This window comes from Mastacembelus armatus, chromosome 14, assembly GCF_900324485.2.
Source record: "Mastacembelus armatus chromosome 14, fMasArm1.2, whole genome shotgun sequence".
Classification (NCBI taxonomy): domain Eukaryota; kingdom Metazoa; phylum Chordata; class Actinopteri; order Synbranchiformes; family Mastacembelidae; genus Mastacembelus; species Mastacembelus armatus.
This window is the reverse complement of record NC_046646.1, coordinates 8444926-8458551: the sequence shown is the minus strand read 5'-3', so window position 1 is coordinate 8458551 and position 13626 is coordinate 8444926. Positions and strand designations below refer to the sequence as shown.

Here is a 13626-nt window from a genome sequence, read left to right as displayed (position 1 = left end):
TGCTTTCTCCCCCTCAAGGCAAGCTAATCACCCACCTTATTTAATCATGGCCATGTCCAGTAATTTCCATATGTTTTCAGTTTAATTATTCTAAATGTAGTTTTCAATGGCAGCATGATGAGGTAATTGCTGATAAAAATACCCATTTTGACTGATTGTAGCTCTGCAGGTGGATTTGCATTATCTGGTGGGTGCATTTTCCTGGGGGTGTGCTCACACATGCCCTAGCTCAGGACTCATTACTCACCCTAATTAGCAAATGTCCATTTTAGGCTCTTCCACCCTTACTCAGAGACACAATCTCACTATGGAAATACTCTGCAGAGGCGAAAGGTATCTACAAATCTAGTCTAATCAATTTTTAAATCAAAGACAGTGGACAGCTCTACGATGTTGTAAGGCCGGCTAGTGTAGTCACCATTAACAGCCAAGTACTGACTAATACAGAGTGTCCTTCAAACGTATCCTTCAGATTTACTTGGAAAATCTTTGTAAAGATAAATGAAGCCCACGGGCATGCCCTATTTTTTTATTCTCTGTTCAATAGCCAGTGGAGGAAAAATGCCTAATAACGTATTAAGCATGTTGTCCTCAATACAAGGAAAAATCACAATTAACAGGAGTTCCAGTAAATTGAGCCTGACTCTGACTATTTAAGTCTATGTCTGGGCTCAAGAATTTCCTGCATTTGCAGGTATTGAAACAAATATTTATTTTGAAATCCATCATGTTGTTGACAATAATTCTGATGATTTGATCAAGTCCATCTATTTATTAGACTTCATGGTCCATGGTTCAATGATCTCTGTGGGTGCACTGTATATTGGATTCATCTCTGAAGAATCTAGTGAGAACTGATATTTTAAAAAACAAAGAAAATACTGTCACTGTAGAGTCCTCATTTAATTTATGCCAGTGTGATATTAACTTTCAAAAGTGCTCTGTCTCTCCTGTGGTTCTCAACACTCAAGTGCCCCTTTCATGTAAATAACTCCTTATGCATTCGGTAGATCAACAAGTTCTTATGGATCATAAGGGGAAAGGACTGTGAGTTTTAGAGGAGAGGATTGAGTTACACAGAGAGCCCATCTGATTGTCACGACAGAGAAGAGCTTCTCAAACTGATACAGTGGTATGAGAGGTTTCATAAGAGAAGCCAATCAGAATGTGTCTAGTCAGGACTGCGTTTGGTCACTGTGACTCTGGGGTACTGTGGCCAAGTCACCCATTTTAATGATGAACAACAGGTCACAGTGCTGAGAGTCAGTGGAACATAATGTCAGTTTAAATGTTGCCACCCAGCTTTTGCCACCAGTGGCAGCGCTCAATGGGGAGCAGAGGTAAAGGCCATTCTACTATGATTAGGGTCAAAGGTGTGAATGACTGCGTGGAAGGGATAAATGCCTTCCCGCAATATCGAGCTCCACTTCTAGTGATGTTTCAATCAAGTTTAAACAGCAGCAGCAAAGAAAAGCTTAAATGTGCTAAAATTCTGAGGCAATTTTTTTTTTCAGATTATGCCGGACAAAAATATATGTAGAACACACCATTCAAATGTATTTACAGCACTGTACATTAAGATAGACCATTTCATTTGATTGTTAGTCAAAGGTGTTATGCCTTCTAATAGGTCCTTACTGGCTGTTTATTAAACTATATCTAATAATGGCACTGATCACAACTTTCAAATTCAAGAGATCACTTCACAGAATGAGACGACAATAATTTCTTACCACTAGAGTAGCAATTACCATTTGCATTTCCTTTTGATCTGTTTGAATTGTATCCTTCAAGATTTTGTATAAATAAATGAGTGAGTGAATCAATTATCTTTGTGGAATATTTAATAAATATGCTAATAAATTAATCATTTAAGGAGGAAATGACAAAACAAGTGTTCATGCCAGTGTTACATGAGTCACAGCCTATTTTACCTACAAAATTGACACTGGCTTTAGTGTGTGGACAGCCTGTTTTCCTGCTGAAGTGGGTGTATCATTTCCTCAATTGTGCAGATTCTCACAGGTAAATTTCTCTTTTTGGAGTGTGGGCAGAAGGGGAGGTGGGTGGGAATTCGGAGGCTACGCTCAGGGGCATCTCCTCTAAGGGGCAGTCCTGACTGGAATCATGACCACTGCTGGAATAGGCACTACGGGAGGGCGGAAGGCGCGACTGGTGCTCCTCGCCAACCAGCCTGGCACTCCCGTTTGCCAGGCGTCCCAGGCTCCCTCTCTCCTGGTAAGGCACGAAGGTGGAGAGTTTCGGGGGGTTCCTGGTCTTGCGTACGGGGGAGGGATGCCCAGGCATCCAGCAGGCATCTGAGTGGCCCAATTCGCTGCACTCGGTTGTACAGTTTCCGGTCATTGCCACATCAGGGAGGGAACGGATATCTGTGGGCAGGAGAGAGAAATCAGAGATCTGTCATAGCGATACACTGAAACAATATTTATAAAAGAAAAAAAAGTCATAAAAAGGAATTTGTGAGCAGAAATGGTGTCATCTGAAACACCCCATGAAACCCATTCCCCTCCTTGAGCTCTTTGCAGCTGTTGCTAAGCAGTCAGCAGCAGTTGCTATGTAGCTGTTGCTATGCACTGTGTAATGAGCACTACTAGCTGAGTCCACTAGCTGATGTGATACATTCACGAGATGGCGTGCTGTGTCTATGTCATTTAGAAGTATCCACCAGAAGTTTGTCTGGTATATTTGTAATACATCACTGTATTATTAATGCGTAAAGCATGTATTGATTTTAGTATTCATGATTTGTGGTGCTCCAAATATGTGTCAACAGAAAATAAAGACAACAAGAACAGACAAAATACAAGAGATACACTAATACTGTAGACATACAGTGTTTGGCTATAAATTGAATGACTGGATTCCTATGGGCAAAGCTATTGTCAAATGAGTCAAATGAGAATAGATTGACTGTGCTGAAATGAGTTCCCTGACCTCGATTATCCCATTTTTTATTCAGCTGTTCCTAATTAAATAAATGGGTCCATGACCCAGTGACCTCATTTTAATGTACAAGCTGTGAAAGCTTCAAAATAAGTTTGCTTCAGCTACCACTCAGGAGTATCACTAAACTGCGCTGAGGAACCCATGTTTTAGAAATGTGCAGCTGGCAAACAATAGACTTGCTAAACAGCCCACCTGTTGACAATCTAAACATACATCCCAGATTAAATGGAAAAACCACTCCGTTTATCTTTGCTATCCCTTAAGACTCACTAGAACAGCCAAATCAATGTCTGTGAAGAGAGGAGCAGACAACTAAAATCTGTGTCTGTGATGATGTCACCCGCATGTAAAGATCTGACTGCTGTGATAAATGCATTACTGTAATGCCCAGTGCTTTTCACACCAAGAAAGAATTTGATGCTTTTCCTTGTTCTGTGGCTGCTGGACAGCGTGTGAAAGTGAGTGAATGTATTCATGGAGAAAGTGGAGAGCTCAGTGCTGCACACAACAAACAGAAAGACGCTGCTGCATGTGAATGACGCAACCATAAGATATGACGTCTCAGAGGTAATGGAGAAGATGCCAGCTTGATAGTAAGGCTAAGAGACGCACCATCAGTATTGCACTCATGAGTAGTGGCAGGATAATTATCCTGCAAAATGTCAGACCTTTGAGGCTGAGAAAAACTGCATATGTCCCACCAAGGCTTCGATCAATCAAAAAGCCAAAGTGAGACAACATGTGTGCTGACTGGGCATGATGTAAGATTTTAAACTGCTTAATAAAAATTTATGGGAGTTATTTGTTTGCATTTCTCATTTATGCCTAAAATATTCATTGCTCATGGGTAATCCATTTACAATTGTCCTATTGTTTATTAAAATAATAACAATTGAACAAGACAAATGCATAGCTTGATCTACTGTTGCAGTTAATCTCATTGTTCCTGTAATCCTAAATAGCTAGATGTTTAGGCTATTTAATACATTTACTTCACAATTGAGCAATGTTCTGCCTTATTCATGCTTAATTATATCATTATGCTTAAGTGGCAAATTCTTCTCTCTATTTACTAGGCCAATGTCAATGAACTAAGACGCTTTTCAAATGAATGAACTACACTTTTATGCCTGATTAAGAAAAAAGAAAGTGAATTTGGAGCTTTAAGAAAAGACAGGCAACCAAGGCAAGAGTGTGTGCGCACACTGCCTGATGCATGATGATTGGAGTTTCATTTTCTCAGCTCCGCTACGGGCATTGTCTGTATGCATCACTGCAGTGAAATGGACTCTTGCTACAAAAGATGTTCATGGGAAGAGAGTCGGGGAGAGGGTTGAGGTGTACGGTTCTAAGCACAAGCACAGTCGTGTAGGCATCTACTCCAAACGGATTTCACACTTGATTAAAACCTCTCCACAGCTTCCAGGAGGTTTACGCCACACTAAGCAGCCTCCTGTAAAATTTGGCATAGCTCCACAACTAAAAATCAGTGTTTGGAAAGAAAAAAGGTACAATTACTGTACAGAGGTTTTCTAAAACATGATGCCGCAGATGGGCCTGGAAAATTTGAAATTGCATGTTTGTATCGCAGGTTATGGCATTAATACATGCTATGGGAAGTCACAGGTAACCCCAGAAATGCACAAATGTCCATATTTGCATATTACATATATAACTTGTGCTTTAACTTCAAAAGAAAACAGAAAGGATATAAAGGTTAACACTAAGTGTGCCATTTTTACTGACAACGAGGTTGGTTACTGACTAGGTCGACTGTGTTGTTAGAAAATATAATTTGGTCTTACACATAATGTAAAGTGATACCACGAACCATTGACGGGCATTAAAGCACATTCTGAACCATGCACATCATCATCTAGGACCAGAAAATCAGCAATGACAGTTAAATAAACCATCTAGCCTGCCAACGTCTGCCATTTTCTTCTAACGCTGCCAAAGCACATATTGTACGTCATCAGGAGAGAACATAGATGCTCTTAATGCCAGCTATTTTAGTAGGACATTACCTTGTCTGTTACTGTTTCATCTAAATTTTTACATGGTTTTATTTTTAAAGTGGCTTCGACATATTCTCTGTTCTTACCAGACAATTTAACAAACGAGACAGTATATTCAACTGCAGCCTGTCATGATGGAGTAATTGTTGCTCCATGCTGTGATTAGCGTTCCACTGGGCATATAATTTCCAGTCACACATGTCAACTCACAACACTTCTTCAACATGTAATAATAATAAATTGGTTATCGGTGGTTATGACAGCATGTTATGATAGGGTATCATTGGTGAAAACACAAGTTTTTACATTTGCTGGCACTGACCTTTCCGTGACACTCCATCTTTACAAAAAAATCAATACTGATAATTATACTTTTGTGTCTGCCTTTTGCTATGGCCATTAACCATCTGTAGCTGTAGTACCCCTAACAATGTGATACAATACTGTACTGTCAGCTCTGCACATCAAAACACACACCCACACGTAGGCGCAGTGATCATTGTTTGAATGTTCGGTGGACACGGCGAAGCAAATGAGTCAACCACTGGGTGAAGGAGCAGTCAAAGGCACGGCGGGAAAAATTTCTCACCCACTCAAACCTGTTTTCTACTGTACCTACACCTGAAATAAATCTGCTCACAGTCTGGAACAAACCCTTTAGAGTTTATAGTCTTGTATGTCATGGATGGAGAGCCAAGGTGGACAATGGAGAACAGATGGACAAACCACAGCACTATTATGCCAGTGGCTGGAACAGGCTGACTGGATTTAGGGAGCTTGTGATTTGGTTTTGAAGCGCAGTGACTCAATGACATTCCTTACTTTCTGCACAGCAGAATTCTTTTCCTCTAGTCTTGGAGATAGATTGCACCTGCAGCTTTCTCCTTTCATAATGGGTCAGTCCCATCTGCTTTCTGGAAGCAATATCACGAAAAAAAAAAAAAGAAAAACAGTAATTTCCACCTTCTACCACCTTCAGCAGCACATCAGCGACTCTCAGTCAACCTTAGCAATGCTTCTAAAATCACCTCCAATGCAGCAGCATAACCTGCACTTCACAGTGCAGTTACAGAGTGGGGGTACACACAGAGCTTAACCCCCTGGCTGACAGATACATGTGAGGGGTGGGTTTGCATGCCGCTTGCATCAGGGTGCCAGTGGGAGGTGTGGAGTGTCTGAGGCAGGCTTCCTCATCGTCTGATCCCCTGCCCACGGGCATGGGGGAAGCTGCCTCTTCCTGAGATTTCACACTGCTTCTCTCTGTTTGATTGCAAATGCTGCCTCTCCCCACTGGCTGCTTTCCAGCGTGTGTGCCACACTGCTATGATCGATGGTGAACAAATATGAGAGACCCACAGCTCATGGAGGGATAACGGGGAAAAACAGCTACTATCGTTTGGGAGTGTGTGAGTGATATTAATGGTATATTTGTGGTCCCTGCAAACAGTTTGTGTGGTAAATGACTAAAAAGCTCCAAGAAATAAAAGGGAAAAGAAGACACATTCTACTTCGGAGCAGACATTAGTGTCTGGTACTGGCTATCACTATAATAACTGGGTGTGAATGTATTTTTTGGTTGTCGTGAAAAAAACAAACAAAAAAAGAAAACTTTGGTTTCTTGTTTTTTTGTTTTTTTATTTGTAGCTATGACATGTCAAGTCTTGTTATTCAAGTTCTCAGAACACTTTCTCACAGTAAGCAGAAGCCACCAAAAACAGTATTTTTTCTCCAGAGGGGAGCAGTTTTATATGAGGAAAACTTGCCACAAGCACACAAACACGGTGTTGACATGCACACTTTCCTTGCTCACTGTAATGGAACACAAAAGAACAATGTTTGTAACCGTAGATGTACACTTTCACATCTCATGAGCAAAAAAGAGAATCAATGTGTAAGCTTTGTCATCTTACCTGTATAAAAAATGAGACGTGAGTAAAACCTGTAACTGAATTATTTTTGGTTTGGGTATTGATGTGCTGATGTACATTGTACTTTATGTACAATAATTCACATGCAGACCATCACTTTTAAGTTTTAATGCCTATTTCCAAGGCAAAGTTTCAATAAATTCTGAACTCCCAGCTTCCTGAGCTGTCGAGCCTCTTGCTGACAAAGGTTGATGCATGGACATTTCAGCCCAAGGCACGTCAGGAAAAGCCACTGTAGATGGTTCAGTAGGTGATGGTACATCTCCTGTCAGTTCTCTCACCATCCACCATTTTGTCAAAGACTTACTCTCTTTGAAGACCGCCTTTTATATCACTGCATTTGACAAAGCCTTAGCACCTGCTGACAGATCACACTATGCACCAACTCCTCCAATTGAGAAGCTGATATGCTGTGTGATATGTCAATGAATACTAAAGCTTTGTAAACTGTGACCCACATAAAGCATCTTTAGATATGATATGGGAAAGGCAACAGTGCTAAAGGATAATATAGTTGCTTTTGTAAGTAATATAATTGTTTCTCAGTTGGTGCACCGAGGTTACTGTGAAATGCTTGCACAGAGAACAGCTTCATGCCTCTGCCCACAACAATATGTTTGGCTTGCTGGCCAATTACAGACTGGAAATTGCATTCTGAACCTTGACAACAAAATATTGATCTGCAGCAGCTGCCAATGCAAAAAAAAAAAAAAAAAAAAAAAAAAAAAATTATTTATCATGAACTTAAGAGATTTTGGTTTATGATTATCGGCTAACTCCAGTTCCCAGTTGTTCCTTGATGCACTTAGTTCAAGCAATATTATTATTATTTTTGTTGGTGCAATCAATAAATCAGACTGCAAGGTAACACCAAATACATACAAAATGGGTTTCCAGATAACCTACTTACCATCTGCATGAACACATTACACAGCCCACTATGTCCTGAGCATCCACCTGTCATTAAAGTTAAGTTTAACTTGAAAGGAAAAGCTGCCCAAATCGTTTTGTCCATTAGAGTCATCAGTTTGGATAATAAATAACATGCTAGCCTTGTCTCACAAGATGTGTTTGAAAATCATTAATCAGATGTGCCTAGATTTATAAATTTGCCTTTGTTCTTTTGCCCATCCATTATCTATACCCACCTAGTCCTATTTAGGGTCACAGGGATCTGCTGGAGCCTATCCCAGCTCTCTTTGGGTGAAAGGCAGGGGTACACCCTGGACAGGTCACCAGTCCATCACAGGGCCACATAGAGACAAACAACCTCACACACTCACACTCACTCCTATGGGCAATTTAGAGTCACCAATCAACCTGACATACATGTTTTTGGACTGTGGGAGGAAACCAGAGTACCTGGAGAAAACCCACACAAGCACAGGGGGAACATGCAAACTCCACACAGAAAGACCCCTGCTGGGTTTTTAATCAGGAACCTTCTAGCTGTGAGGCTAAACACTCAGCCACTATGTTGCCCTCTTTTGGCCGGCACAGGCATTTTATTATTGTTGTTTGATGTAAGGTGTAATACTGAGAAAACTATATTACAGTATTAGTAAAAGGACCTACCTCTTTATATATGTATGTGTCTAATATCATGTGAATACTTATGAACATAGCATAGCTTACATAGAGACTAGACAGAATTTGTCATGGGCAATGTAATAATAGTTTCATAATTTACACTATAAACAAGAACAGAAAATTAAGGCATATACATTTTAGCTTCAGAGGTTTACCAGCAAACCATTTCTGTAACCTTAGATGTACAGTATGGCAGCTCTGTGATAACCTGGTTGCATAATTGCATTTATGCTCACTCTACTCCTTCTTCACCGTGTTTCTCTTACTCTAGAAATAGGAAACCTTGCATTTCCCATTCGGTTTTGTGTGTAATTTAATTAGAAAAACTCTAAGAAATGTAGACTAAATCCCTGGGGTGTGGGGTTGTGACTGGACGCTCAATAGCCAGATTTTTTTTTTTACTCTCCTTTTGGCCACAAAGTATAACTCCATTACAGATTCAGCACAGGCCAAGGAAGACAATGCATGGTATTCATCAGTCCGAAACAAACTTGGTTAGAAAATGTTAAGAATACATTTCTAGCTGGACAACTTGACTGATGACAAACAGCAGAAGTCTGCTTCTGATGAAAATTAGGTACTAAAAGTAATAATTAAAAAAAAAACTCTATCTTTATCCATCCATCCATCTTCTTCCACTTATCCGGGGCTGGGTCGTGGGGGCAGTAGCCTAAGCAGGGATACCCAGACTTCCTTTTCCCTGGACACTTCCTCCAGCTCTTTCATGGGGACACCGAGGCGTTCCCAGGCCAGCCAAGAGACATAGTCCCTCCAGCATGTCCTGGGTCTTCCCCGGGCCCTCCTCTCGGTGGGACTTGCCCGGAACACCTCTCCAAGGAGACGCCCAGGTTGCATCCGGAACAGATGCCCGAGCCACCTCAACTGACTCCTCTCGATGTGGAGGAGCAGCGGCTCTACTCCGAGCTCCTCCCGGGTGACTGAGCTTCTCACCCTATCTCTAAGGGAGCGCCCGGCCACCCTGCAGAGGAAGCTCATTTCAGCCACTTGTATCCGAGACCTTGTCTTTTCGGTCATGACCCAGAGCTCATGACCATAGGTGAGAGTAGGAACGTAGATTGACCTGTAAATCGAGAGCTTCCCCTTTTGGCTCAGCTCCTTCTTCACCACGACGGACCAGTACACCAACCGCATTACTGCTGCCGATGCCCCGATCCGTTTGTCAATCTCGTGTTCCACCCTTCCCTCACTCGTGAACAAGATCCCAAGATACTTAAACTCCTCCACCTGAGGCAGGATCTCTCCCCTGGCCTGGAGATGGCAAACCACCCTTTTTCCGATTGAGAACCATGGCCTCGGACTTGGAGGTGCTGATTCTCACCCATCCGCTTCACACTCAGTTGCAAACTGCCCCAACGCACGCTGGAGGTTCAGGCTCGATGGAGCCAACAGGACAACATCACCTGTGGTCCCCGAACTGGACTCCCTCCAGCCCCTGGCTGTGCCTAGAAATTCTGTCCATAAAAATAATGAACAGAACCATTGACAAAGGGAGTCACCTCCTGCCGGAGTCCAACATGCACTGGGAACAGGTCTGATTTACTGCCGGCAATGCGAACCAACCTCCTGCTCCGTTTGTACAGAGACCGGATAGCCCTTAACAAAGGGCTCCGGATGCCATATTCATGGAGCACCTCCCACACGATGTCACGAGGGACCCGGTCGAATGCCTTCTCCAACTCCACAAACTCAAGACTTTATTTTTCCTAATAATTAAGGACATCTGGAGGTTGGAAGTGAAAATGGAGCTGAGAAAATTAAGAACAAAACTACTTTTTTTGACTGATTAAATAGGCAATATTGACATGATAATTAGACCATTTTATCACCCAACCCTTGTCTGATTACTGTGTGACATTTACTTGAAGAGTTACTTGTCTATTCCTGTCTCACACCCAAACCTTCTTTCTTCTCTTGTCTGAATGTCTCTTTCTTGGTCACTGCCTTTGAAGCTTTCTTCCTGCTTTAGGCTTTCACATTTGCACTCTGTGGCCCTTTCTGCCACAGTGGCAGTGCTCCATGGCCTAGTGCAACATAAGCAGGTAGAAAATGTTTCCTTCTGTGCATAAGAGGAAACATTCAGTCTCACCTTTAAATTGCATTCAACCTGTTTATTTCCTCAGTCCAATTTTTCTAGGTTTCCTAACACTTATAGAAATGGATTTTTCTATTCAGGTTGCAATAAGTTACTGCTTTTACTGAACAAATCTTCTTGATTAAACGACATAATGTTTTTTCCTTTTGTTTTTACACCAGAGGGTGAAAAAAATGTCATTTTAAGTGTACGTAATATACAGAAAAGATATTACTGATTATATGTTCAAATAGCACCGATAATGTGTAATGTTTTCATCAATAAGAGTAAAAGTATCTTTTATATGAAATCTATAGCTCTAATTATCAACAAAGGAATTTTTCTCATGTTAGGGTTTTCTCCTGGAGTTAATTCACCACTTTCATCCTCACTATCTTTCACTCATTGATCTTATTGACCTTTAGAATAAATACCTTCCGTGAACCATTTGTTGTTCTTCCTCCCTTTTAGATCAAGATGTTATCTCTTTGGTAATTCTGCCTTTGATCTCCACGGTCAGCAGTGTGAGACATGGTTAACTTGGGGGAGCTAACATTAGCTGCTAATTGTCCTACACCTGCATAGTGTGAACAGAAATGATGAAAACAGCTTCAGAGATGTTTTCTACTCTGTAGTGACGTATTCTTAATAGGTTACATGTCTTCTGGGCTACACTTATTGGAAAACATTTATCATTTGACAGCTATGTTAACAAGAATTATCAGCAGGAGGTGCATCATTTTCATGCCATGTACAGACAAACATCAACACAATCTGCTCTTTAGAATCATGTAGGCAGGCGAAAACAGTGACCCTGGGGAGGCAAAGCTTTATCTGACCATTTACTGTAGATAGAGAATTCCTGCATGACTGACAATTCACTAAAAAAGTCAGCATACTAACGCAGTCAAGCTCTGTTCTCACAATACTCTGAATACAGCTGCGCCTTTGGAACAGGACAATTCAAATTTATAACATGATGAAATATGAAAATTGCCTTTTGTGTAGCAGAGAGACAACAGGAAAAAAAAAAGACTACAGCAATATCCCAATGCTGCTCTATATTACACCCTCTACCAGGCAAGAGCCATAGCTGCCTATACCCTCTGCCAGGCAATAGCTTTTGTGACAAGGCTTTGATTTATGGATGGAGAACAAATATCACATGGAATCAAGGACATGATTGAATATTTAGTTATTAAAGAAAACTGCAGATTTCCATCGTTAAATATAGACTTAAAGAGAAACGCAAAACACAGAAACCAACAGGGGTCCATTATGTCGACTTTGGAGGCCGGCATGACTCAGAGCCTCACTGATGTATTGCTTTCAGCTTTTTGACGGACTTTTATAAGCTTTGGCAGAAGGAGGGTCAACATTAATGTTTCCTGATGATGGTGAAACCCTCCAACACAAAATGATAATCTAGCATGATAACTCCTTTGGCCGAATATTTGCTCAGATATGGGAGAAAATGTGAGGGAGAGGTAGGAATACTGATTTTGGTTAATTGAATGAAGACCACACCTGCACTTTAGTGCTGTCTTGTGTATTAAAGGGGCATTAAAAAAAGCAATATAAATGTTTTATCACACTGAAATAATATAAATGGACAGGACAAGCACTACATTATGGGACAATAAAATGAAAATTTAATGAACTGATGGGTAAATGAGGTCACATACACAGTACAGTAGTCCTGATCTCTCTGTGACCCTGAATATTATGCGCAGTTCAATATCAGTGTTTGGCTGAAATGTGGAGACTCTTCAATGAGATCTTTTAAGTGTACCATGGTTTTGTTCCCTGTGAATGTGGCTAGTGCTGAGCTAAATTAGAGCAATCAAGTGCAAGAGAGTGACAGCAATAACACCAACAAAGCATGAAAGTGGCAAGAGATAGAAAAAAAAAACAACATATAGCAACAAGGGTAAATATCACTGTCTTTTTTTTTTTTTTTATTAAAGTGGCTGCTCTCGCCATCTGCTTTTTCAGTGCCAGTGGTGGCTGAGTGTTTGTATCTCCTGGCTAGATAGCATTTCAAAGGAGACAGCCCATCAAAATGACTGACAACATGTTGGGGCTCACAACATGACCATCTGAAGGAGTTCGCCAAAGGTAAAGTGAAAAAAATATCCATGTAGTTGCTTTAAGTAAAAAAGACTTGCATGACAATCAAAGTCTTCATTACAGCTCTGTAGTTTGACTCTAGCAAAATCTATCAACCTTTTACAATGAAGTCAGGTACTCTCTAATTAGAGCAGATATCCAACAGGACTGTATAGAAACAAACATGGCCATGCACTATTCTGTCTTGTATTACTCTTGGTTGAGAACAAAAGGCTCTTTTCACACCACAAAGATTTAAAGTGAGTTCAGAAAGTCAGACATTTTCAGAAGTGGTAAAAACATCACTTCAGATGTGTCACTGATGAAAATCCTGCCAAGTCTCTGTGAGAATATTCCGATAATTTTGTGTAATAGGGCAGTAAAATCTTAGATATGTCACCGTAAATGCACACTGTGACATGCTTGGCCATGAGGTCAAGCAAAACAAATTCAAATCATTTTTATTTAGCTTAAGGCCTGTAGGATATCGACTGAACAAAACACACAACTGCAAATTAATAATTGATTCCTTCACCATGAGGATATTTCCAGTTTTAAAACAACAAACCAACAAACAGATTTGCTGATTTCGATTTAGTGAAGAGAGGCCATTTTCAGTTTTACAGGATGCTGTCTTCATGTCTTCACTGAGTTTGTAAAGTCTTTTAACTGCTGTGAATTCTTAGATATCCTCAACTGACTGTGATAAAGCCTTAAAGCTTGAGTGGCTCCATTCCTCTGTGACTCACTGGAAATAAGGAAATGCATGTCAGACCCATACAGTACAATTCTAGTCCCTCAAGTACCATCCATCATAGAAGGGCAAAACACTAGTTAGGGGGAGGTTCAGCGGCTTGTGGTCCCCATCGTCACTATGATGGAGAGATGACCCCCGGGAGCCTTTCTCTGACGCTGGATTGAG

At 40.9% G+C, this 13626-nt stretch overlaps 1 protein-coding gene across 1 annotated transcript in view; it reads right to left on the bottom strand.

Moving 5' to 3' along the window:
- Positions 1 to 2019: 2019 nt before the first annotated feature.
- The window catches only part of pcdh1a (protocadherin 1a), a 69849-nt gene continuing 58242 nt past the window's right edge, over positions 2020 to 13626 (bottom strand). Inside the window, exon 4 of the mRNA XM_026328801.1 lies at positions 2020 to 2390. Coding sequence (XP_026184586.1) covers positions 2020 to 2390 — 371 coding nt within the window. The remainder of the gene's footprint in view (positions 2391 to 13626) is intronic.